Below are 27,480 nucleotides of genomic sequence, written 5' to 3' on the forward strand. Positions count from 1 at the left end.
CCATGCTCCTCCAGCCCTCCGATGTTGTCTGGCCCCCCCCCCCCCCCCCTGTGCTTCTCCTGCCCCTCGGATGATGCGCCAAAACCCCACCTCATCACAACCTTCTCCGGCCCCCAATCGTTGCTGACCGCGCGCCCACCAGCCCGCTCCTCCGACTCCCCCGTGCTGCTCCTGGCCCCGGATCCTCATCCAACCTCTTTCCCCCCAACCCCCCCCCCCTCCATGCGTGCAGCTCCCGGCTCCCCAATCGTACCTGACCCTCCCAACCCCCCTGTTCCTTTGGGCCCCCCACCATGCTCTCCCGGATCCCTCCCTCCCTCTCTGCGGTCTAGTGCTACATGCCTACCCGCCCGCAGCCAGCCAGCCTCTCAATCTGGCTGGCTGTGGGTGGGAAACAGAGGCTTCCCATGCAAATCAGGCCCTGCCATTAAATTCTTTTTTCTCCCGGGTTTCCTGACTGCTTCAGAACTCCCCCACCCGCGCTCCCCATTAAAATTCAGTCCATTGAGGGGTGCAGGTGAGGAAATGCTTTTATGATATTTAAATAACAGAAAACCACATATTAACATTTTTACATCTGTTACATTTTCAGGTTGGTTGGTGAAGTGAGGTTGAAACTTTTTATAATGCCCTTCTGTAGTAAAGGCATGTTACTAGTTGAATAGTGCTTAAGGTACAGAAGAAAAGACATTCACCCTCTATTGCTAGCTGCCAACCTTTATTCATTGTTGGTCAAACATGTCAGAGAAATACTTAAACTTGGTAATGACAATTTCTGTTTGTTGTTAATTTCCCCCCCCCCCCACCCAGGACCATGACCGTCGAGTTCGAGAAGCAGTTCAGCAGGCGTTTGAGCCGCTCATCCTTCAAGTGAAGCGTAACTTAGCACCTTATTTGAAGAGTATTATGGGGCACTGGCTTATTGCTCAGTGCGATACCTACACTCCCGCAGCCTCCGCAGCCAAAGTAGCATTTCAAGTTGCGTTTCCACTAAATAAGCAGCCAGAAGCTGTGGCTTTTTGCAAAGAAGAAATTATGAGTGTAAGTAAAAAAAAAAAAAAAAAAAAAAAAAACTTCCTTACTGGCATTGCTTGTTAGATTTTAAATGGCTACCTTTTAGGAATTATACAGAATGTTGTGTTACTGATATATGGCTTCTATATTTTAGCTGGAATTGTGAGCAGTACCTGTTATATTGTGGTGTAATGCTTTTTCTGTGCAGTTAAACGACTTTCTACCACAGGTCGATGATTTTCTTAATTTATGACACATTTGATACAGCAAAATATTAGACATTACCCATCACCAACTGCTTAGATTTGTTTCTACTTGTTGCTCATTTTCACTTGCCTTCTCATGTATATTGTATGAACAAGGCCATTAATGTAGCATAACAGACCCAACAATTAAATGAGTGTATAGCATTTGTTCCTTTAACCCCAATCCAAAATGTCAATTAACCACAACATTTAATCCACAATATTTCTAGTGATGGGTGGAGGTTGGGGAAGGGGAGAGGAGGGGTGGAGGTTGAGGAAGGGGAGGGGAGGGGTGGAGGTTGGGGAAGGGGAGAGAGGGGGTGAGTCCGCATTGGATTATCCAGTGATTTAGCACACTGCTTTTAACCTTTGGGACCTGTGTTTCAATCCAGCACATGCTGATGGGATGAAAGTCTCCTTGTTCTGGCTGGATAGATTTTGTGTGAAATAAGCTTGCGTATTGGCAACTCGGGTCCTTGTGGGTGTGAGCCCACAAATTGACCCTAAATTATGAATCTTTGAGAGACCATAAGGGGAAAATTAAAAATATCACTTTAATGTAGCAGAGGGTATTCTTAGGAGGTTAGGCTTATGGCATACTATAGCAGAGGGAGCTTTACCCTGCATCTAACTGTGCTGTACCTGATCTGAAAGCAATTGATGCTGACGCATTGAACAAATGAGAAAATGTTCTATTCCCTAGCACTGACCTGACACGCTTCATAGAAATCTCCAATATTTCCAAATCTACCGATTAATTCCCATGCTCCCAGTGTGTACACAAATTGAGTTTTAAATTTATGTTTTATACCAAACTGTTTCCCTTTTACAGCTTCACTTTTAGTTAACTTTTAAATGGTTAACAAAAAGATGTAAAAAGATTTGATTACAGTGCCATCTATTGGCAAAATTAGATGTTACAGCAAAACAACGATTGACAATAAGCCAGCAACAACATGCATTTATTTAGCGCCTTTAACATAGAAAAACATCCCAAGGCACTTCAGAGATGTAATTAGACAAAAATGGATGCTGAGATAAAGGAGGAGATAGTAGGTCGGGTGGATCAAATGCTTGGTCAAAGTGGTGGTTTTAAGGAGGAGACAGAGGCGGAGCGCTTCAGGGAGGGAAATCCAGAGCGTCGGACCTAGACGGCTGAAGGCACGGCTGCCAATGGTGGGGCGAAGGGAGGGAGGATGCACAAAAAGCCAAAGTTAGAAGAGCAGTACGTCAAAGGGTGATAAATGTACTGATCCTTTGACTATTTAAGACTATAAGTTCTGAATTTTGGAACTGCAGAAAATTAGAATTCTAAATTTCGATTGTAGTAACTATGTTTCCTGCTGAGTTGAAATTTTTAAACTCCGATTCATGCTGGTTCAAGTCAGTGCCTTACAATATAAGTGGACAGTAGTTTCTTAAATTACCAGCCGACGTCATACACTGAGAATTATTCTCCTTTACGGTTTTAGAATATGATGGCTCTTTAGCAATCCCACAGAGTGTTTTAGCCTGAAGGCACATAAGATTCTAGTCTCGGTGGAAGCTGTCCAGGGAAGTTCCAGTCAGAAACCAAGAGTTGAAAGTTGATTTGCATCAGTCACAAGAACCCATTAATGGCTGGTGTTAGGTTGTTTGATCCTGAAAACAGGTGCTCATCATTTTGATTGTGGAGATAACCTGGTGTTGTGTGACTTCTTACATCATTTTGATTGGGAATGAATAAGGGTATTTTACAGGGAAGGAATGGTGGAAATAAAATTGGGATAAGAAATTAACAGTCTTTAAAAACACTTCTCGGAAAGATTATATGAATTATTCATTTGTGTTTTTGAAATTGTTTTGCCAAAGATGTCATGAGGCTCTATAATTACGAAAATAAATACAAAAGGCTGACGGAAGAATGCAAAATGCATAAAGGAATTGCTAGAAAAAATGTGCAGTTAGAAAGGAAAGAATGACCCACTAAAGATGTCAACCAGCTATTGTACAACGAGAATTGGGAACCAGCATGAAGAAAAAACTTTCAACATTATAATATAAGAAATAGGAGTCGGCCCTTCGAGCCTGCTCTACCATTCAATAAGATCATGGCTGATCTTCAAGAAAGGAAACAGTGAGAAGATAGTCCAAAACAATGCAGTTTATACACATCTTTTAGACAGTTAACTAAGGATCAAGGGGCAGGGGACACCCCTCTGATGGCACTTAAAAAGGAAAAGGAAACATAGACAGAAGTTAATTGTTGCATTAATTGATAAACTGCATTTCCTGCACAATGTAGAGCAAAAAAAAAATAGTTTTAATTGTATATGTTTTATATTATAGCAATAAACTAGATATTATTGTGCTTTGAATGTGAATTTGGCTTCTAATGCCAGGAATTAAGGACAATAGACCTAGAATGTTATTTTTGAGAGCCTTGTAATCCATAGGTGTTGGCCTTAGTTCAGTGGTAGCCCTCGCGCCCCTGAGTCTGAAGGGCACGAGTCCAAGACCCACTCCAGAGACTTGAGCACATACTGTAGGCTGAGGAAATGCTGCACTGACTGAGCTGCCGTCTTGGTTGGGCTGTAAAACTGAGACACCATCTGCCCTCTCGGGTGCATGCAAAAGATCCCATGGGTGATTTTCCCTACTTAACCCACGGCACTATTCAAAGAAGAGCAGAGGCGTTCACCCGGTGTCCGGAATAAATATTGGTCAGCACACCAATATTTATCCCTCAACCAACTCCCACCATAAAAACCCCAGATTATCTGGGATGTGGCCATGCACAAATTAGCGGCCATGTTTGCCTACACAACCGTGATTACACTTCAAAAGTTGTACTATACTTCATTGTCTGTGAAATGCTTTGAGACATCCTGAACGCATGAAAGGTGCTATAAAAATGCAAGTTCTTTCTTTCTTTGAATGAGAAAAGTGATTATTCCTAGTCCCAATCATGTACAGGAAACTTTCGATTAACCGGCCCCTAAATAACCGGAACGTTCTATCCACCGGCAAAATTCAGGAGTCGGTTCAGGTAACATTTTTTACTTTTAGTTACTTTTTTTACTCCATTTGTTGCTGTGCAAGGGTGTAGCTGAAGCTGTTGCTAAGCTACAGAGACGCTTGCAACTTGTGCCGATTGTTCTGAAGCTGAGCAACAGGGTTTGTAGCCGTATCTTTTACTAAAGCGTTTGGTTATCCGGAATTGTTGATGAACCGGCAACACGTCGGTCCCATCCGTGCCGGATACCAGAAAGTTTCCTGTAAGAAGGAGTTTACAAAATGTCTGTTTTTAGAAGTATAAAACACAGTTACTAGAGGCAACTGAAAGATCCTAGCAAGTGCACAGATATCTCCCTTTATAACAATGTTATGAAGACCTTAGTAGATAAAACTTCTCCAAGTTATCTCCCTTCTCTTGTTAGATGCATTTGCCTGTTAAGTTTTTTTTAATCTCCTCTTCACTCACTGCAACACAGGAACGGTAGCATCGTGGTTATGTTACTGGGCAAGTAATCCAGAGGCCTGGACTAATGATCCAGAGACTTGAGTTCAATTCCCACCACGGCAGCTGGGGAATTTAAATTCAGTTAATTAAATCAAATCTGGAATAAAAAGCTAGTATCGGTAATGGTGTCCGTGAAACTACTGGATTGTCATAAAAACCCATCTGGTTCTCTAATGTCCTTTAGGAAAGGAAATCTGCCGTCCTTACCTGGTCTGGCCTATATGTGACTCCAGACCCACAGCAATGTGGTTGACTCTTAACTGCCCTCTGAAATGGCCTAGCAAGCCACTCAGTTGTATCAAAGAGCAATTAGGGATAGGCAATAAATGCTGGCATTGCCAGCGATGCCCACATCCCATGAATGAATAAAAAAAACACATGCTCAGTTTATTAGCCAAGAATTATGATCTGTTCAGTTACAAGGTCTACCTAGGTGGCTTATGGCTACTCGTTACTTGATTCATAATTTAAACCAATTATTTTTCCCCCCCTCTTGAGAAGATGTCTCCTCTCCATTTGGTGCATGGCAGAGATCAGAGTTTGCTATGTGAGGAACCACGAGAGTGAACTTGTATCTTATTATCTATGCAGCAGTATCCTATGCCACTGAACAACTTAATGATGCCACTTTCAAATGGGAAATGTAAATCAATTTTTCTTACAACGATACATTCTTATGCAATTACTAGATGCAAATTATTTGGTCCAGCAGTATGAAAGAGATTAATTAACATGAATAGAGATCATCACTAAATTGGATGCTTTCACTTCAACTGCCTATCAATGTAATTCCTCCAAGCCAGTTCCACCGAAGGTACAGGAAACTTTTTTTTATGCGGCACCGACGTGGTGCCGGTTCATCAAAAATTTCGGATAACCGAGCGCTATAGTAAAAGATACGGAGCTGAGAGCTCCGTATAAAGCAACAAACCCTGTTGCTTAGCAACAGGTTCAGAACAATGGCCACAAGTTCCAAGCGTCTCTGTAGCTTAGCAACAGCTGCAGCCACACCCTTGCACAGCAACAGATCGAGGAAGGCAAGTAATAAAAGTTACCTGAACCTACTCCTGAATTTTGCCGGTTAACCGAGATTTCCGGTTATTTAGGTGCCGGTAAATCGAAAGTTTCCTGTATCATCAGGACATGATATTTCAGAATAAAAATGCAAAGGAGAGTGAGAAGTTCCAATCATCTAGGTTTTTTTAAGTGTATGTGCATTCTAGTTGTCGTAAAAACACTGGGGCAGAAATTCCTCCCCAAACGCATGAGTACGGAAGGGGTACTCACGCGTCTGGCCGGAGGAAATGCTGGTTTTCAGCATGCACAGCGCATGCGCTGAAAACCGGCATTTCCTCTCCTCTAACCCAAGAGGTGAAGAGGCTAGCGCGTGCGCTGTAGGGGGCAGCGCGTGCGTCTTGGATTTCCTCTGTTTTGGGGGATTTGCGCATGTGTAAAGGCCTCCGGTCTTTACGCTTGTAAAAAGCACACGTAAGTATTTATTTTTACAGGTAAGTGGTGTTTTAGTGCAATTTAGAATTTTTTTTCCCACAGGTTTATTATTTTAAAGAATCTACAATAAGGTAAGTTTAGTTTTAGACCCTTTTTTATTAAAAATTTATTTTTTTCAAAAAAAAAAATTATTGTTTAAATTATTTTTTAAAATTATTTATACTTAATTTAATGATTGGGATGTTTTTAAAATTTTTATTTAAAGTTTAAATAGTGTTTTGGGCCCCCGTAGTTTTCATCAGTTTGACAGCTCTTACTGTCAAACTCATGAATGAGTTTCCCCTCCCCTGATTGGCTGCACAGTGCTCACCTGACCCCAGCCGGCACATCGCACTAACTACGCCGCTGGATCAGGTAAGCACATCGCGCCGACAGCTGAACCGGGCCTGTCACAGGAAATGCAAGCAGGCCCGGGCTTCAGATGTCGGCGCGCAGGGTGAGTGCAGATCGGGGGCTTGCACGCGCGGCAAGCTCCCGACCCTAATTTCAGGGCCAATGTCTTTTGGTCACCTATTGAAATTGATTTGCAGGAAAGTAAAATAGAAATGTAGTTCTTCAGCTTAGTTTCTAAAACTACTTGTATTCCTGCAACAAATCCAGTGTTGCCATCTCTGTCAAACTGTAGTCTGGTTTCTTTTGATGCAAGATGTAGTTTGTAATTACAGCTGTAATTTTTCTGTTTCACAGATTCTGTATGATAACATCATGAAGGAGACTCCAGAGACCCTCAGTGACCCACAGTAGGTTATTTGGCTTGGAGACAATTTAAAAAAAAAAAATATTATGGAATTTGGCAGTAATGGGATTAAAGGTGTATATTCCTATATAAACAGACTCCCAGATGCATAAAAGTCTATTATTCTGATATAGAAACACACCTTGAGCATAATTCCAGTGTTATTCTTGCTAAAGCAACTGCTACAATTATAATAAAATATAGACTGGGCAAACCAAATTGTCAAAAGTAGCTTGGAGGACGAGTTCATGCAATGCATTCGAGACAGTTTTCTAGAACAATATGTTAAGGAACCCACTAGGGAACAAGCTATTTTAGATCTAGTATTGTGTAATGAGACAGGGTTAATTAGTAATCTTATAATAAAGGATCCTCTGGGGAAAGCACGGTGGCATAGTGGTTAGCACTGTTGCCTCACAGCGCCAGGGACCCGGGTTCGAATCCGGCCTCGGGCGACTGTCTGTGTGGAGTTTGCACATTCTCCCCGTGTTTGCGTGGGTTTTCTCCGGGTGCTCCGGTTTCCTCCCACAGTCCAAAGATGTGCGGGTTAGGTTGATTGGCTATGATAAATTGACCCTTAGTGTTAGGGGGATTAAATACATGGGGTTACAGGGATAGGGTGGGATATGTGTTGGTGTAGGGGTTACGGGGATCGGGTGGGATATGTGTCGGTGCAGGCTCGATGGGCCGAAATGGCCTCTATCTGCACTGTGGGGTTTCTGTGATTCTTTCTGTGATAATGCGATAGAATTTCATATTAAGTTTGAGAGTGATATGGTTAAGTCCGAAATTAGGGTCTTAAATTTAAATAAAGCTAATTGTGGAGGTATAAGTTGACTGAGGTAGATTGGGAAATTAAATTAAAACAATATGACAGTAGATAAGCAATGGCACACATTTAAAGAAATAACTCATAATTCTCAACGAATATACATTCCCTTGAGGTATAAAAACTTCACAGGAAAAGTGGTACAACCGTGGCTAGCTAGAGAAGTTAAGGATAGTGTTAGATTAAAAGAAGAGGCTTGCAATTTTGCCAAAAGAGTTGTAAGCCTGAGGATTGGGAGCGTTTTAAAAATCGGCAAAGGATACCCAAGAAAGTGATAGAGGGAGAAAATAGAATATGAGAGTAAACTAGCAAGAAATATAAAATAGATTGTAAGAGCTTCTACAAGTATGTAAAAAGGAAGAGAGTGAAAATAAACGTGGGTCCCTTAGAGGCAGAGACAGGAGAAATTATAATGGGGAATAAGGAAATGGCAGAGACGTTAATCAAATATTTTGTCTTTCTTCATCAGTAGAAGACACAAAAAACATATCGGAAAGTGTGGGGAGCCAAGAGTCTAATGAGAGTGAGGAACTTAAAGTAATTAATATTAGTAAAGCAAAAGTACTAGAGAAATTAATGGGACTAAAAGCCGACAGATCCCCTGGACCTGATGACCTACACCCTAGGGTTTTAAAAGAGGTGGCTGCAGATATAGTGGATGCAGTGGTTTTGATCTTCCAGAATTCCCTAGATTCTAGAATGGTCCCTGTGGATTAGAAGGTAGCAAATGTACTCTGCTGTTCAAGAATGGAGGGAGAGAGAAAACTGGGGACTATAGGCCAGTTAACCTGACCTCAGTAGTAGGGAAAATCTATTATTAAGGACATGATAACAGGACACTTGGAAAATCACAACATGATTAGACGGAGTCAACACTGTTTTATAAAAGGGAAATCGTGTTTGACAAATCTGTTGAAGTTTTTTGAGGGTGTAAATAGCAGGGTAGATAAGGGGGAACCAGTGGATGTAGTATATTTTGCTTTACAGAAGGCATTTAATAAGGTACCACACAATAGGTTGTTACACAAGATTAGGGCTCATGGGATTGGGGGTTATATATTAGCATGGATTGGTTAACGGACAGAAAGCAGAGAGTAGGAATAAATGGGTCATTTTTCAGGATGGCGGTGTGTAACTAGTGGCGTGCCGCAAGGATCAGTGCTTGGGCCTCAGTTATTTACAATATTTATCAATGACTTAGATGAGGGGACCAAGTGTAATATATCCAAGTTTGTTGATGATACAAAGCTAGGTGGGAAAGTAAGCTGTGAGGAGGACGTAAAGAGGCTGCAAAGGGATATAGACCGTTAAGTGATTGGGCAAGAAGGTGGCAGATGGAGTATAATGTGGGGAAGTATCTACTTTGGTAGGAAGAATGGAAAATCAGGATATTTTTAAAAGGTGAGAGACTAGTAAATGTTGGGATGCAAAGGGATTTGGGGGTCCCTGTACACGAATCACAGAAAGTTAACATGCAGGTACAGCAAGCAATTAGGAAGGCAAATAGTATGTTAGCCTTTATTGCAAGGGGGTTGGCGTTTAAGAGTAAGGAAGTTTTGCTGCAATTATATAGGGCTTTGGTGAGACCACACCTGGAGTACTGCGTACAGTTTTGGTCTCCTTACTTAAGGAAGGGTATACTTGCGTTAGAGGGGGTGCAGCAAATGTTCACTAGATTAATTCCTGGGATGAGAGGGTCGTCCTTTGATAAGAGATTGAGTAGAATGGGCCTATATTCTCTAGAGTTTAGAAGAAAGAGAGGTGATTGCATTGAAACGTATAAAATTCGGCTGTAACTATTTGCAACACCAAAGTTCTGATTGGTCCATTTGGATGACAAGACTAGATTTCTGATTGGTCCCCTTGGAGGGCAAGACACACCCAGCTGTTAATCTGGAATGTGTAATTAGATCCTGCCTGCTTGAGTAATCAAGATCTTTGCAATATTTAATTTGATCCATTCATTGTGACAGCCAAGCTCCAGAGCTCACAGTGCTAACACTGCTTTCAGAGAGTTGACAGGGCTCACCCTCCCGGGGTTAGGACCTTCTCCGCCACCCCGTTCCCCACACCCAAGTTCCTGACCTCCCCCCCCCCCCCCCCCAAACAACACACACGCAAGTTTCTGACCTTCTCCCTGCCCCCAACAAGTTCCTGACCTCCACCCCGCCCCCCCATGCTTATGACCTTCCCCTCCCCCCCCAACAATTTCCTGACCTTCTCATCCCCCCCCTTTGAGTTCCCGACCTCCCCGCACGTTTCTGACCTTCTCTCCCTCCCTCCCCCCACAACAAGTTCCTGACCCCCCCCCCGCCAAGTTTCTGACCTCCTTCCCCCCCACAACAAGTTCCTGACGCCCCCCGCCAAGTTTCTGACCTTCCCCCCCCACCCCAACAAGTTTCTGACCTTCTCATCCCTCCTTCGAGGGTTCCTGACCTCTTTCCCCCGAGTTCCTGACCATCCCATCACCGCCCCCCCCCTCCCCCCGTGAGTTTGTGGTATTCTCCTCTTTTCTCCCCTCCCCCCCCCCCCCCCCCAACAAGTTCCTGAATGAAGAGACCGTGTGTGCGTGCGTGTGTGTGTATTTTCGAAGCAAATAATCCTTTTATTTAATCTTCACAAACTGTTCCACTGTTCTACATTTTTGCCATTTTTTTGTTGTGGGTTATATCAGTATTGTCAAGCTCACAAAAAAAACACACCATTATAATACCAACACCAGACAAGGCCGATATTTAAATAATTCACGCAAGGCAACTTTTCCATATCCACTGAAGGAAGCTGCTTGTGAAATAATAATGAAAAATTTAATTTGGATATTGCTACCGTCAAAGACATCTGCATTTCAGCAATTGTCAATCAATGTACAACCAATATCTCATTACAGGACATTGCTTCAGCCTGTTGCTTAGCAGAATCATCGCACACAATATTCTGGGCTTAGGCTCCCGCAGGCTCAGGCTTCAACAGGGTCCAGCAGCAGGCAAGGCAAGGCAGGCAGCAAGAGTAGCAGCTCCGGGCTCAGGCTTGGCAGGCTCCAGGCAAGGCGGGCAGCAGCTCCAGACAAGGCGGGCAGCAGCTCCGGGCTCAGGCTTGGCAGGCTCCAGGCAAGGCGGGCAGCAGCTCCAGACAAGGCAGGTAGCAAGGGCAGCAGCTCTGGGCTTATGCTGAGGCTCCAGGCTCGGCAACGTGGTTCGGCAGGCCCCACCTCCGGCCTTTTCATATATCCCACTGCACATGCGCGATCGGATCAAGGATCAATAGCGCATGCGCGGCTCGGTGGGTGGTAGGACGGTCTTTAGGCTCCGCCCCCATACAGTGTACATGCACAATGACTCAAATTTGTTTCGTGCAAATAATTACTCCAATAAAATTCTTAGAGGGCTCGACAGGGTAGATGCTGAGAGGCTGTTTCCCCTGGCTGGAGAGCCTAGAACTAGGGCTCGTAGTCTCGGGATAAGGGGTCGGCCATTTAGGACAGAGATGAGGATGAATTTCTTCACTCTGAGGGATGTGCATGTTTGGAATTCTCTATCCCAGAGGGCGGTGGAGGCTCAGTCGTTGAGTATATTCAAGACTGAGATCGATAGATTTTTGGACACTAAGGGAATCGAGGGATATGGGGATAGTGCGGGAAAGTGGAGTTGATGTAAAAGTTTAGCCATGATCTTATTGAATGGCGGAGCAGGCTTGAGAGGCTGCAAGGCCTACTCCTGCTCCAATTTCTTATGTTCTTAACTAGGTATACACATAATTTTAACAAAACGTAAACAAAATTTGCTGAACACAGTCGATGGTGTCACAGCGCACCCCCTTGGTCACCAAATCCGCCAAGGTTCATAATCCATGAACTTGATTTTTGTAAGGGGGGGAAAAAATACATATATCACTCTTCCTGTACGCTGGTAAGCTGATCGCGCAACATATTTTTCACTTCCCATCTTGTAGTTCCTTTCCTTCCACTTCCCTCTCCCTAATGCCTCTTCTGATTATGCATGCCATTTTCTAGAAAAGAGGATAGGGAGTAAGCTACTCCCAGGTTTCTGTCATTGTTTCTGTCGAACTGTTGTTCGGACACACATGAGAATAAGTTGTATAGTCACCATCTCATGTCTTTCCCTGATGGTTCGTCTGCGATTGTAATACATGGATGTGAACCAACATGTGCATTTTCTGTGGCACAGCCTATTGGAGTATCACTGTGTAGTTCCACATCCATGCAACAATCTATTCAATTGTGACTTCACTGTTTTACTATTCTAGTACTGATGAGGTAAGGTTAGAATGGGTTTATATATTTCAGTGTTACTAAGTGAAATTAAAGAAAACTTGCTACTTCTGGTGGAAATATATTCTTAGCTTTTTTTTGGTTTTCAATTTTCAGTCTATTTTTAGAATTGCTATAAAGTTGATTTAAAAAAACCTATTTATTTTCTTACTGGGGAGGTTCATATACAGGTAGACTATCCTTTATCCGAAAACCTTGGGACCAGCTGTGTTTCGGTTTTCGGAATTTTTCGGATTTCAGAAGATTTTCATCTCCGTATCTGACAACAAACACTGTTGCTTAGCAACAGCTCGTAAACACTCGGGCCCTGCCTTGGAAGCGTCTCTGAAGCTGTTGCTAAGCTACAGAGACTCTTTCCACAGCCTGACTGTTTAAAAAAAATGCTAGGGGAAGAAAAAAAAAACGAACAAAATGGCTGCTGATTTCTGCCGTTAGATCGAGGTTTCCGGCTCCCCCTGCTCCGTATCTGAATTCCTTGACTTAGCGGGGGTCTGGGGCTCGACTGCCGCCGCCAGTTGTGGGAAAGCCGGATATCGGCTGACTCCTACACTAAGCTGGCCCGCAAATCAGGTCAGGGGTTGAGGGGGGGGGGGAAGAAAAGACTATCGGACGGGCCGCTGCAGCTATCGGACGGGCCGCTGTGTTGTTGGGTTCACTCTCCCGGTACCTCCTTCACACTGCCCGGTTCGGCCTGCAATCTCCTACCCAGGAGGGAACTCTGTGACCCTCTGCCCTGCTCACAGGGAAAGGCAGAGCTCCCGGACCACTCCTGTCATGTTTGGCGCCACTCGGGTCATGTCGTGCACACGACTTACGCTCCACGAAAAAACTTTCGGTTTTTAGAGGTTTTCGGTTTTCGGAAGTGCGGATAAAGGGTAGTCTACCTGTACTATAAAAAAAATCTTGTGATGAATTTTCCTTAGTAACCTATACACTGCTAATCAAAATAAACTGGCTTCTTAAATTAGAAAATAAATTCAATTTTTTTTCTTTACTTGCATTTTATATTTTAAAAAACTGTTAAATTGAGACCATAACATTTTATCCTGTGTGCTGACACACAGCTTATTTCCCCCCCCCCCCCCCCTTGTGTAATGGACTTTGAGATGCAATGGCACCTTAGACAGGTTTGCTGCAGTAACCACATTTTTAATTCCACTGAGTTTTTACTTGCTGGTGGTGGAAGGTTAAACCATCAAATCAGATGTTTGTTGAAATTATTCAACCGTATCATCATGCTTACTTAGGAAAATAAACCACTTGATATTTGCAAATGATGTGGCTTATTACAGGAAACTTTAGTTTATCCGGAGGTTAACTGTCCGGAATGCTCGAGCCACCGGCAAAAATCAGGAGCCGTTTCGTTAGGTTTTTTTTTCTTTTCGTTGCTTTTTTTTCCACCAGTCAGGCTCTGCAAGGTCTCGCAAGCGTCTCTGTAGCTTAGCAACAGCTTCAGCAAGGTACGCCCGACTGTTTAGAAGCTGTTGCTAAGCAACAGGGTTTGTTGCCAGATACGGAGCTCAAAATCTCCGTATGTTTCAACATTACCGCTGGTTTGTCCGGCAGTTTTGATGGGACGGCAACAGCTCGGTCCCGTCGGTGCCGGATAGCACAAAGTTTCCTGTACACTGGTGCCCGCAAAGGGTGGAAGATGAGGCCAAAAGTAAACATAGAAGACCGCTCTTTTGAATTCTGTATTGTAAATATGCTACTATAACAGTATTGGTTTTGAAAAATATAATTGTGGATATTGTGTGGTGATTATTGTGTAGTTTTACATAGCTAATGACTTTTAATACCCCCAGCGATTAACGTAAATTTACAACTCTAAATTGCTGTTCAATCTTAGAAGTGTTCCAGAGGAAGAAAGGGAAGGCAAATACTTGAGGGTTGTTACCAGTTCACTATTGGCTCTGAAGAAGCTACTTGACCTTCTACCTGAAAATGAGAGCATAGTCCTGAAGGACAGACTGATGGAACTTCTATCGCAGTCCAAGTTCTGGAAATACAGCAAACATAAAAATCCACAGGTTTGTGTTGACCATTCTCTGAAATACAGCAAAATATCATTGGTTGCTGCAGTAAGTTAATAGTAGCATCTATTACATGAGAAACTGTGAGCCCCTCAAGAGTGTGAAAGTTCTCAAATTGAAACGTTTTCCAAATTTTTATTAGCCCAAAGATTGCGATCGGCGGCGTAGCTACGAAACTTTAAAAAACTTTTTAAAACATTTTAAAAACTTGTATTTTATTGTGAAGTGATACCAGAATGGTTAACAATCCTTTCAGACGCACTCAAATTGGTTCCAATGTTTTCCCGCAGTGGCGACTAACACATTCGACCATTTAATAAATAGGTTTTAAGAGGACACTGATTGATCTTGAAGAGGTTTACGTGTCGCAGCAAAGTTCAATGTGAATTAAAGTTTTTGACTACATCAAAAGTGCAGTGATTTGTCACAGGTCATTTTCACAATCATCCTCACTGTACAACTTCTATTAGATTTTGGAAATAACCCGCATACATAATTTTGCTTTATTTTTTTCATCCAAACTCAATTTATTAGTCCCTAGCTATACAACTCCCTGTTATGATACTCAGTAACGGTCTAACAATGTTTTATATCTCCAACAAGTAATGTTGTTGAACTTCAGAAAGAGATTCCCAGCCATATATTCAATGTTTATTTTCAGCATTAAAATATATTATTCAGACCTCATTTAGACTGGTAATAGATAAATCTATTTTCCTTGTTATAAATGCATTCTATTGTTTGTTATGTTGTTTAATTTTTGAGTTGAAAGGACAGAACTGGTCACTGAAATCTGATCGATGTTCACTTTATTTAACTTTCTTATTCAACTTCCCGAGTAATTAAAATGATCCTTGACTGACAAAAAAAGTTTCCTCCACCAAAACGTACACAATATATGTACATAGATTTTCTTTTAAGATGTTAAACAGGCTCCTGCGCCTGCTTTCACTAACCGTAAGGAAAACGTCAGTAATTGCTGGGCAGTTGGTGGGCAAATAGCCCAACTTTGCGCCAGCAATTGGAATTTCCAAGGTAGTGCGGATCATCTGTCAAGGCGTACCTTGACAGTTCGCAAGTTCTGGATTTTGCGCACGCAGATATCCCGAACTTGAGGTCTATTTCAAAGGCGGTATGACGGCCAATCCGTGCCAATATATACTACAGGTAGACTATCCTTTATCCGAAAACCTCGGGACCAGCCGTGTTTCGGTTTTCGGAAAATTTCGGATTTCGGAAGGTATTTTATAAGACTGGGAAATTTGTCGGGGGTGGGTCAGCGGTGGGGGTCGGTGGGAGTCGGGGTCGGCGGGGGTCCGCGGGGGGTCGTCGGCGGGGGTCGGGGTCGTGCGCCACTCTGGTCATGTCGTGCGCACGACTTACGCTGAACGAAAAAACCTTCGGTTTTTAGAGGGTTTCGGTTTTCGGAAGTTCGGATAAAAGGTAGTCTACCTGTACTACCAATATTCATAGAAACACTTGTTTCAAGGATTCCATTAAAGGTAGAAGGACACTGGGCTTCCAATCAGTATGCCTAGCTTTGAATTTACCTCCATTTAGATGAGTTATGCCATTTTTATGGTCCAGTTGTTGGATGTGTTGTACTCGACCACTTCAGGGTATGCGGGCAGAGGAGAAATGGCAGGACCAGTTCTGCACACAGGACTGCAACTAACAGTGCCCAAAGTTCAAATCACTGACTGTTTTGGCCTCTTGCCTGGAGGAGGACGCATGATGTCAACTGGCAGTAGCAGAGACTTGGGAAGAGTGTGTACTTCTTATTTCCATCAACAACTGTTTTTATCTTTAAAAAAAATCACTTTGTTTTGCCTAGACTTCATTTTGCCAAAATTTTACTTCATCTTTTTCTAACTTAAAGAAAACTGTACTTTTAGAACATTCAGTCCAGAACAAGACCGGATGATCACGGGATGTAGGACAATTGAGGGAAATGAGGCTCCCTGATACAGGAAAATTAATTGTACATGAGAGTTTGTTCCTTTTTTTAACTTTCATTCACAATAATATAACCTGATGACTACACAGTAAATGTTGTTGCCCACTTGACCTTTGTAGATCAGACTCAACCATTTAGTGCCCTGTGAGTGGAAAGTATAAATGTTAATGTCATTGATAGAAACAGTCAGAATCTAAAATACTTATAGCTTTTTTGGTTCTTTCTTTTGTTAGATCCGTTCCGCTTTCTTTGAGCTGATTATTGCTTTTTGCCAATATTTGCCTGAGCTGATGAAGTTTGAAGCTGCGAAAGTGTGCCCAGCTGTGCTGCTGAGCATAGATGATCTGGATCCAGTAGTATGCCCCTCTGTCTGGGCAGCGGCACTTTACGTTCTCACCTGCATTGAGGTAAAGTGAAGCCTAAAGTAGACACTTTGGGTACCGAGAAGTATTGTCTTATTATAAAAAAAATTAGCATTGAAGAAAACGACTTGAATGTATTGTTTTATTGAAGTTATGATTGGTGTTTTATTTTAAAGCAAAGACGCATTGTTCAATCTGAGACTGTGGGATTCCCCAGTGACTCAGCAGGTTAAGGTAATGGGTAGTTGAGCCATGCAGACCGGGAAGGCCCCCCTTTTTGTCTGTACTGAGTGTTAATATCGTCTGGGACACCAGTAGGGATGCTCCAGTTAGTCTCAGTACCCCTGGGCTAGGGAGGGGAAGTTTGCCAGGGCTGCTTCTTCTGATCATTGTCTTGTGACCGCTGCCGGAATTACGTATGTGTGGATATCAGATGACGACGGTATTATGCTCAACTGTGAATCTCCTGTTGGTCTCGTAGGCTTTTGGCACTTTCTCTAGCTCACATATGAACAATGGTACCTCATCAAATGACCATAGGGTGACTGCTGTCTATTGAACAGTACCTTAGCAAGGAGTCAATGCCTTCAGGAGATGAGCAGGGGAGTGGAGAAAAATTAGCCTGTCCGACAAAGACTACTTATTTTTGTTTTCCTTCTGTCCCAACTGCCCCTGCCCCAAGTGAAAACGTTCCTCAGACAGTCTTGAGTAACAGTAACAAATTGTGTAAAATAAATTTCTGAGTCCCTTATAATGGATAGATGGGCACTCAGCTGGGAAAAGAGGAACATTGAGTGGTTTGGGGGGAGAGGACACTGAAGCCACAGTTGGAGAGATGGGTTTTCAGTAGACTTTTTGAAGGCAGAGATAGATAAGAACTGTCTTTGGGGCTCACAACATTTTAATTAAAATGTCTTCCAGATGTGAATCTGTTCAGCTTTTGCTAAAAAGTCCACACCCTAGCCTCAATTCTATCCTCATTCCTGGTTGCTGATTTAGGCTGAATGGAATGGCGTACAACCTCAAAGGCTTGTAATCTGCACTCTTGCATCACAGTTTGTAATTTTGCACTTGTGATGTCGGACATTATATTGATTTCTCACCACTGAGTTACTCATTGTTACCAACAATTTTCGTAGCCACCATCACAATGCAGGCAATTGTTTATGTTAAAGCAATATAGCTTTTTAAAAATTCAAGTAAATGACGATGGGACATCTTCATTAGCTTCTATGAAAAATTCAGGAAATGGCATATGTAGAGAATCTAGTCGTATCCTTCTCTGTTCTATTTAAGATCAGTGCCATAAGATAATATCGTAGATAATTTGGTATCCATTTGTCGTGCAGAGGTTTATTTCACTGACTTCATGGGAATTTTAACCTAAAATAACGGGTGGGTTTGGAGCATGGGGGAAGTTAAATTGGAATCCCGACCTGATCCCGCCCACTTCTGGTTTTAACGGGGGCGGGCAACCAATCTGCCGTCAGGAGGTGGGACGACAATTTAAATATAATGAGGCTGGATGCCTCTTTAACCTCCATTTTGTAGCTGGTCAGGTTTTACCCACTTCGTAAAACCCGGCAGTTACAACAAGGTGAGGACTGCTGCATCCCTGCCTAACCCACCCCCCATGATCGGAGACCGCCCCCACCCCCACCCCACGAGGCCTCCGATCACCCCCCATCCCCGGGACTCCCAACTGCCTCACGAGGTCTCCGATCACCCCCCACCCCCATCCCCAGGACTCCCCACTGCCTCATGAGGCCTCCGATCACCCCCCACCCCCATCCCCAGGACTCCCCACTGCCTCACGAGGTCTCCGATCACCCATCCCCTGCTCCCAGGCCTCTGATGTCTCCATGAGCCCCCACCTCCCCCCCCCCGCCACCTGCTCCTCCAGCCTTCCCTGTGCTCCTCCCGGCCCCGATCTTCTGCAACCCCCCCCCCCCTTTGCTCCTCCGGCCACTCTGCAGTCCATCACCCCGCGATCCTCGGCACTCCTCCGGCCGCCACCTGTGGCCCTTGATGTTCCTCATGCCGGCCCGAGATGTTGCTGCCACTCGCCCCCGATGTTTCTGCCACCTGGCCTTGATGTTGCTCCAACCGCCCCCAGTCCTTAGCAACCCCCCCCCCCCCCCCGTGCTCCTCCGGCCGGCCCCCCGATCCCTCCCTCCCTCTGTGCGGCTGAGTGCCGCAGGCCTACCCACCCAGAGCCAGCCAACCTCTCAATCTGGCAGGCTGTGGCATGCAAATCAGGCCCTGCCATTAAAGTCGGCAGGGCCTGCGGGAAACCCGGACTCCCTCGGAGGCCCCCGCCCCCAACACGCCTTCACCATGAAAATCTAGCCACATGTTTTCCATCCAGTAGTGTGATATTTTAGTAACACTGCCCTATTTTATTCCTGTTTTTGTTAGGAATGCTGGACTCATGTAAATGCGAAGAAAGGAGTTTTGCCAAAACTATGGACAGTACTTCAAGAAGGTGGCCGTGGCCTGGCTACTGTTGTCTATCCAAGCCTTTTACCATTTATCAGCAGGTTACCCGAAGAAATAATTGGATCAAAGATGGAGTTTTTCACCATTTTCTTCAGTACTTTTAGCAAAGGGTATGATTTGTTTATTAATTCCCATCACTAAAGCACTTCACCATGATGCAGACTATTTTGCTATTAACTAAAACAGCTTGCTCTGGGGTGATTTCCATAACATAAATGGTGCTTTACTTTAAAAAAAAAAAATACAAGTCCTGGAATACAGATTTCTGGAAAAGACCAGATAGATATTAACAAGGGGTAATAGGGTGGCACAATGGGTTAGCACACTGCCCATTTCTAGGACCTGGATTCAAGTCCAGCCCAGCCTGATTTCTCTGTGAATTGTAAGGGTCCTAAATGAAATGAGTTTGGGCAGCCCCAACACAAAAAGTGACATTTGTAATGCCATGTGTGGCTTGTTATGCTACAGGACTGCCTCTGACAGTCAAGGCTTAGGACTCTTCAGATGTGTGCGAAGGGTACTGCTGGAGTTGAACCAGCAGTACCCCCTGCACACACTTAAAACTACACACTTTACTGGCACACACCACTGAGAACTCTCCCACTGTTTATCCAGGTACAGGAAACTCTCGATTTACCGGCACCCAAACAACCGGAAATCTCGGTTAACCGGCAAAATTCAGGAGTAGGTTTAGTTAAGTTTTTCTTCATATTAGTGGCCGTTCCTGGATCTGTGGCTGTGTAATCGGGGGTTTCTGCACTTGTTGCTAAGCAACAGGGACACTTGGTCTGTGGCCGGGGTTCCTGCAGCTGTTGCTAAGCAACAGGGAAGCCTGGATTTGTTGCTGTGTACGGAGCTCTCGTACCTTTTAACTATACCTCTCTGTAACCTGGACTTTTTGATAAACCGGCACCACGCTGGTCCCGTCGGTGCCGGCTAAAAAAAGAGTTTCCTGTACAACCACGGAACTAGTTAGGGCATTAGCTTGCAGCTCATCTGGAGCCAAATGAGAAAAAGCCCAACACTCCCAAGTTATGAGTGCTAGTTTCAGATTACCAAGTCTACTGCAGAAAGTTGACATAGTTGCAATCTTCCGTAGCTGGGCGTGCATTTTGGAGCCATCTCCATTTAACTTGCCTTGTCCCCTCCCCCTAAGAAGAATGGTCAGTCGATGGTGATTAGGGAAGGAGCTATACGTTGGAAATTAGAAGCTTCATAATTTGACTCTGAATATCTTAGCTACGTATGATGTGGCTCTGAATATAACAGTTTCTCCACTGGTTTCTGAACACTGTATATTCGCCTTTAAGGTTTATATTTTTGGTAGGATTATATTCACTACTCTTAAAATAACAATGTTTCAACTCTTTGTTTCCAAAACAATAAACTTGGCTTTGGCCCAAGACTGTATAATTGTTACTTGCAGCAAGGTTTTGATCAAAGTAGATTGTGATCAAAGGGTAATTGAATATAACTTCAAAAATAAGTTCATCAAAGGACACCTTGTGAATTTTTAATGCTTTCCCCTTTCTAATGCTGACACTGATTTTGAAAAAAAGGCTTGCGTTTATGTAATGCCTTATCATGTCTCTCAGAAAGCTCATTTTGTTACCTTTTTAATCACGTGACCCAAAAGTGGTTTGCCGGAAACTCTCTTTTAACCGGCATCTAAATAACCGGAAACCTCTCTTAACCGGCGAAATTCAGGAGTAGGTTCAGGTAAGTTTTACTTTATATTAGTGGCCGTGTAACCGGGGTTCCTGGATCTGTGGCCGTGTAACCGGGACTCCTGCACAAGTGCCGTGTAACCGGGGCTCCTGCATCTGTGGCCGTGTACGGGGCTCTCGTACCTTGGTAAGTATACCTCTCTGTAATCCGGACTTTTTGATCAACCGGCACCACGCCGGTCCCGTCGGTGCCAGATAAAAAAGAGTTTCCTGTAGAAGGTTAAATACATAAGGAACTCCTTTTGAGGACAAATTGTTTACAATTTTTCGTAGCAACAACTTTGAGAACTCATTTCTCAGGTGATTTTAAAAAGTTCTTCTGTTATTTTTGATTAGGTTACTGAGCGAGCGTGCCTTGATGAGCTGCTCTGAGAGTTCAGCAATTGTATCTGCATTTATGGAATGTTTGCGTTTCATTCTACACCAGAATCTGGGAAAGGATGAGGATCAGCAGAAGCTCCAACAGATGCTCATAAGTGATCAGGTATATGAGAAAAGCTAAAGAACAACATTTGTTTAAAAAGTGCCGAGAATTGACTTGCCGAGATTGAAAGCTCAAATGAGTATGGAAATTGAAATCTGTAGCCCATCAATCAACACCATTGTGCATTTTAATGTATTGTGCCACCATGACACCCATGATGATTTTTCTTTTTTCTGTTAAAGATTTTTTCTCTCATTCCATTCCCTTTTTCAAGTTTCCTTGAACCATACAATATCCTTGCCTGAGAGTAGGTATGCACTCTGTTTAGCCACAAGGAGCAGGCTATGATGTCTTTCCCTTTTGCCCAAAGAATCTGGTCACTGGTACAGGAAACTCTCCTTTAAACGGCACCTAAATATCCGGAATTCTCTATTAACCGGCAAAATTCATACTCCGAAAACAACACCTCAATAACCGGAAATGTTGCTGAGTCCGAGTCTGAGTCTCCCGCGGTGGCCGAGTTAGTCAGTGGGGGGTAGTTCTCCAAACTGCCACTACTTGGCTTCTTGGCGCTGTCGGAAGTCCGAACACCTCAATAACAGGAGTCGGACTCTTTGTTTGTTAAAAATAGCCTCGGTAGATAACCCTCTCCGTCATCCGGAATTTTTAATCAACCGGCACCATCCCGGTCCCGTCGGTGCCGGATACCAAAGAGTTTCCTGTACTACCCCACAAAAGATGAGATTGGTAACTTGCTGTGAGGAGGATTGTGGACACAAATCTGCATCCTATGAGGCTTTGGTATAGCATGCTTGGGAACCAACACACTCCATCATGCCTTTTGAATTTGACTTTAATGTACTCTTTAAAAGTCATCCTTTATTTTAGGTATCTTTAATCTTTGTATTTGTTAAAAGCTAACATTTCAGTTGTATAAGATGACTGATGTGCTAATATCTTGCACACCAGTGTGCCAGGATGTAGAGTTGTGTTCATGTTTGCCCACGCAATGAGCATGCTTGAGTTATCAGTCATATATTTTAAACAGTTGAAGTTGTATATGTGAGATATGAGAAGGAGAACATTTACAAGTACAGGATGTGAGTATTTTAGAATAAAGCAAAAGAAAAAGCTTTTCATTGCTAATATAATTTCAGAAAAAATAAAGTTGAACTTCTTATTTTCTTTAGCTACTGCCTCTTTTACAATCTGCTTTGAAGAATCCCAAACTGCAAAACAGCACATTCACCCAACTAGCGGACACTCTTGGCTCATGGGAAAGGCGAACTGATAAACCACATATAGAAGAGTGGGCTGATGCATACAGAAGACTGTTGTCCGATTTTTGGGATGGCCTTTCTCAACTTTGCATGTCTCAGGTGGGCAGTGCAGAAGCTGACAAAAATTTATTAGAAGGAGTCTCTTCTTTGCTCAAGTTGTTGCGCAAGCCTGAGAGCTCGATGGAACAGTCTGTGAAAAAGAAAGGAAAAATCCGATTTTTTGACGAAGAAGAAACTGAGAATCACGAAAGCAACACTGCCGATCATCTGGAAGAATTAACTTTTGGAACTAAGAATGCGTTGGGGTCTGAAAATCTGGGGGATTCTTCCAGACATTTTCAGTACAGCAATCCTGCCAGAACTATTCCTTTGGAAGGCCTAGTCTGTGAACTTGCCAAACTAAGCATGGCTTTTATCAAAGAACAGAACTCTGAAAAGCATCTTACATTCTTGACCACACTGGTCAGCTCATTTCCATCAAGGGAGCTGTTTACTATTTTGCTGGAAAATGACAACCCAGGGAGCGCTGAATTTTTCCATGAAACAAATAATGAAGTGACAGCAATGGCAAGTAACCCTGCTGTTCAGTTTCTGACTCAAACACTACTAATCTGGGTGAAAGAAGCTAGAGCTGATTTAAGTTGCTTGGTTGACATGCTCTACAGTGTTCTGCATTGCTGCCATAACAATGAAAGGAAGATCATACTGAACCAAATCTCTGAGGTAGGTGAATAAACATAAGAAATAAATGACAATTCTGTTTAGCATTTTATTATGGGTTAGATCAATAGTTCTGAAACATGTTCAAGACGTTCTTACAGCCGCTCGTGCCTTGCCAGTTATGGTCACTGGTACCAGTAAATCTGCAACACTTACATTGCCATGAGTCTCCTTTTTCTCTCGTGTGTGTGTGTCTCTCTCTCTCTCTCGTTTATGTTCTTTTCTCACTCCCCCATCACTTCTGTTTTCTTTTACTTTTCTCTTTCGTTTGTTTCTGCAACAATTCTTCCTCTATTGTCTGCAAGTTTCAATGTGCCGATTGTGGAAATACAAGTGAATGCAGAGTATGAGTAGAATCAGCCACAGCTAATGGGCAACAGAGGTGGGGAGGGAGCGGAATGCTGGAGGAGCTCAGAGTGTGAGCGTTTGGAACAGGGTGGAAAATGGGGAGGGAGATCCAAAATAAGAACCATATGCAATGGATGTGGACTGCAGCCTAACGGGAAAACCCACTGCAGTACCAACATTGTTTAGGTTAATAAATTGTCAATTCTGGTCCTTCCAGGCCCTAACTGTGGCCCACCTGGTCAGGTCTTGCATGCCACTAGTGGGACATGTCCATAATTTGAGAACCGCTGGGCTAAATCAACAGAATTCAATTTCACACAGAATCACACAGAAACCCTACAGTGCAGATAGAGGCCATTTCGGCCCATCGAGCCTGCACCGACACATATCCCACCCGATCCCCGTAACCCCTACACCAACACATATCCCACCCTATCCCCGTAACCCCACGTATTTAATCCCCCTAACACTAAGGGTCAATTTATCATAGCCAATCAACCTAACCCGCACATCTTTGGACTGTAACATGTAAAGTTGTGGATGGAAATATGGTTCTATACCTTGTTTTGTGCAGTCTAATGGTTGACAATACAGTTTCTATAAACTTAAACATTTTTGGCTCGGTGCTCAGGGTATGTACTTACACACCATCTTTAGTTTTGTAGCCAAATTCTTTCCACTTTGGCATAATGCGGAAGATACTGTGTAAGCAATCGCAATATCAGAACCTCTCAAACTCCCAGCACCTGCTAATTTGAGACTGAACTGCAGATCACAGTGTAAATGCTGTCTTCTGCAGTTCAGGTTCAGAGGTGCAGCTGGATTGCATGGCAGTTCCTATGAATGATCTGCTTCAGGATAGCCCAGACCAGAGCTTTGAGAGCTATGGTGCTTTAGTTGCAGGAGTGTCCTCATTGTATGCAATGGAAATCTGGCCAGTTCAAGAACAGTTGGCATGAGGTTCTAGCTGGACTACAATAAGGTCCCTTTATCGAGGCTTCTCACACTTAGTATAAAGCTTTAATATTGGCTTTTTTATTTCTCTATCCCCATTCTGTCGTTTGTTTCCTCTACCCTATTTGAATTTGCTTAATTTCCCTCTCTTCACGGTGTTCACCGTACCCCAAGTGACAAGCCAAGACTATGACCTGTTCTGGGCCTCCTTATGTTTCATGTTTTCTTTTTCTGTACCCTTGACTCTGATTTTTTTTTTCCAGAAATTTTCTGCCCTTTTTACCTCTCTTGAAGGTGTTTACTAAATCAAATCAAATCAACTTTTATTGTCATTGTTAGTGCACAAGTGCAGTACAACGAAATGTAGGCTTGCGGCTCCCGAGAGTGTACATTTAGATTAAGACATTTAAACATTCAACATTCATTTGGCTTGTAATACATTAACATAAACATAACCATAATAAAGTGCATTGGCAGATGTGCAGGCTTTAGAGTTTATTTGTGGAGTTCAGTTGGATGACAGCCCTGGGAAAGAAGCTGTTCCTAAATCTGGTCGTACGGGTGCGAATGCATCTGTAGCGTCTCCCAGATGGCAGGAGGGCGAACAGACTGTGGCTGGGGTGGGTAGGGTCTTTGATGATGGACCGTGACCTCCGTAAACAGCGTTTCTGGTATATGTGCTCTATGGTCGGTAGCCGGGTGCCGGTAATGCATTGGGCAGTTTTGACTACCCGCTGCAGGGCATAGACACTCAACTCTACCTCTCCACTGCCTCTGTGTTGTCAGACTGCTTGTCCAACATCCAGTCTTAGATGAGCCCCAATTTCCTCCAGTTAAACATTAGGAAGACAAAAGCCATCGTCTTCAGCCGCCACCACAACTTCTGTACCCTTGACATTGATTTCTTAACCTTCTCGGCCACTATCCTGGGTTGGACCAGACTGTTCAGAACCTCGGTGTCCTTTTTGACTCCAAACTGAGCTTCTATCCCTGTATCCTCTCCATCACAGATTGCCTATTCACACTTTTGTAGCATTGCTTACCTCCACTCTGCCTCAGCCCATTTGCTGCTGAAAGCCCTGTCCATGCTTTTGTCACCTCCAGACTCCACTATTCCAATGTTCTCCTGACCGGCCACCCATCTTCCACCCTCCATAAACTTCTGCTCATCCAAAACTCTGCTGCGCTAAGTCTCGCTTAACCTTCACTCCTGTCCCCGCTGGCCTGTATTAGCTCCGGGTCTTCTAATGCCCCAAATTAAAAATTCTCATCCTTGTCTTTAAATCCCTTCATGGCTTTGCCTCTCCCTATTTCTATAGCCTGCTCCAGCCCTACACGACCCTCCCTCAAGAACTCTCTGTTACTCTGATTCTGGCGTCTTGTGCATCCCTCTCTTCCTGTTGCTCCACCATTGACGGCCATGCCTTCAGCTGCCTAGGTATCGGGCTTCGGATTCCCTCCCTAAACCTCTCCGCCTTTCCATCTCCCTCACCTCCTTTAAGACTCTCCTTAAAATCCATCACTTTGAACATGATTTTGGTCCTAACGCCTTTGGCTCAGCATCCATTTTTGATTGATGATACTTCTGTGAAGCACTATGGGTATGTTTCCTATGTTAAAGATGCCATATAAATGCAAGTTGTTGTAATTTTTACTTTTTTACTGAAGAATATTAACTTTTTCTTTGTACTGTAGATGGAACAAGGGTGGCTCATCTTGTTTCACATTATACAAAAGGTAATTTTTCTTGCTATTGGTGTTTATTTACTGTGTTTAGAGTTTCAAATAACTTCATACTTTGGGACTTTACATGTACCTTGCTTCATTAGATATAAAAGCGCAGACCTTCAGATTTCATTACTTGGTCCTAAATTTGACTTCATGCGCAACAGTAAATCAAAAGGAGACTACATTAATTTGATATTGAATCTGCAGGTGTTGATTCTGCTTTCAAAATGTAAAGTTCAATATATCCTCTCAGCCATTTTTGTGAATGTCATCAGCATACTATTTAAAATAGTCCGACTAAAGGGAATTTACATTAAATCAAAATTCTTTGTAGCTGATTTTTATAAGCTAAATTAGTAGTGGCAGTTACGCTTTGAAGGCAGGGAAAGTTTTTCTGTTATCAGCTTTTGCTTTTCTGGTTAATATTGTGTGACACAGCTAAATTGGAAATTGGCCATTTACAGCAATCCCTACAGGCGTAACTGGTGACACTGCAGGTACACGTTGACAGTTTATAATGATTTTTCCCATTGACATAGGGATTTTCAGTACATTTTGAAATGAAATCTTCCAATCCACTCAGCAATTTTTATGTAAAATAGATGGTATTCTCTCCATCAATTTAGAGCATTGAGGTAGAAGGAGTTTAATACCACAGGTACAGGTACACTATCCCTTATCCGAAAGCCTTGGGACCAGCTGAGTTTCGGTTTTCGGATTTCAGAAGGTATTATTATAAGATATTTAATATAAATTTTAAAAGTTCAGGCTACCTCTTGCGACTGTTCCGTGTCTCATTCCCCTTCCTGCTTCTCCGGAAAGCCGGATATCGGCTGACTCCTACTAAGCTGGCCCGCAAATCAGGCCGGGGGTCAGGTGGGAGGGGAGAAAAGAATATCGGATGGGGGGTTCGGGCGGGGGTCGGGGGGGGCAGAAAAGAATATCGGACGGGCCGCGGTTCGGGTCGGGTCGGGTGGGGAGGGGGGGGAGAAAATATCGGACGGGTGGGGGGGGGGATAAAAGAACATCGGACGGGTCGGGGGTTGGGTCGGGTGGGGGGGGGGGGGAGAAAAGAATATCTGGGGGGTCGGGTTGGCGGGGGGGGAGAAAAGAATACCGGACGGGCCTCGTTTCGGTTCGGGTCGGGTCGAGGGGAGAAAAGAATATCAGACGGGCCGCTGTATTGTTGGGTTCACTCTCCCGGTACCTCCTTCACACTGCCCGGCTCGGCTTGCAATCTCCTACCCAGGAGGGAACTCTGTGACCCTCTGCCCTGCTCAGCGTAAGTCGTGCGCCACTCTGGTCATGTCGTGCGCACGACTTAC

General features: G+C 43.6%; 1 protein-coding gene across 1 annotated transcript in view; it reads left to right on the top strand.

The window, feature by feature from the left end:
• The window catches only part of ltn1 (listerin E3 ubiquitin protein ligase 1), a 145,640-nt gene that overhangs the window by 12,483 nt on the left and 105,677 nt on the right, over positions 1 to 27,480 (top strand). The window contains exons 4-11 of the mRNA XM_086006213.1: positions 811 to 1,041; positions 6,958 to 7,010; positions 13,973 to 14,153; positions 16,347 to 16,520; positions 18,894 to 19,084; positions 21,038 to 21,185; positions 22,316 to 23,128; positions 26,123 to 26,164. Of these exons, the coding sequence (XP_085862339.1) occupies positions 811 to 1,041; positions 6,958 to 7,010; positions 13,973 to 14,153; positions 16,347 to 16,520; positions 18,894 to 19,084; positions 21,038 to 21,185; positions 22,316 to 23,128; positions 26,123 to 26,164 (1,833 nt within the window). The remainder of the gene's footprint in view (positions 1 to 810; positions 1,042 to 6,957; positions 7,011 to 13,972; positions 14,154 to 16,346; positions 16,521 to 18,893; positions 19,085 to 21,037; positions 21,186 to 22,315; positions 23,129 to 26,122; positions 26,165 to 27,480) is intronic.

This window comes from Somniosus microcephalus, chromosome 14 (genome assembly GCF_052327205.1).
Source record: "Somniosus microcephalus isolate GS21.2 chromosome 14, FLI_Smic_1.0, whole genome shotgun sequence".
In the NCBI taxonomy this organism is placed as follows: domain Eukaryota; kingdom Metazoa; phylum Chordata; class Chondrichthyes; order Squaliformes; family Somniosidae; genus Somniosus; species Somniosus microcephalus.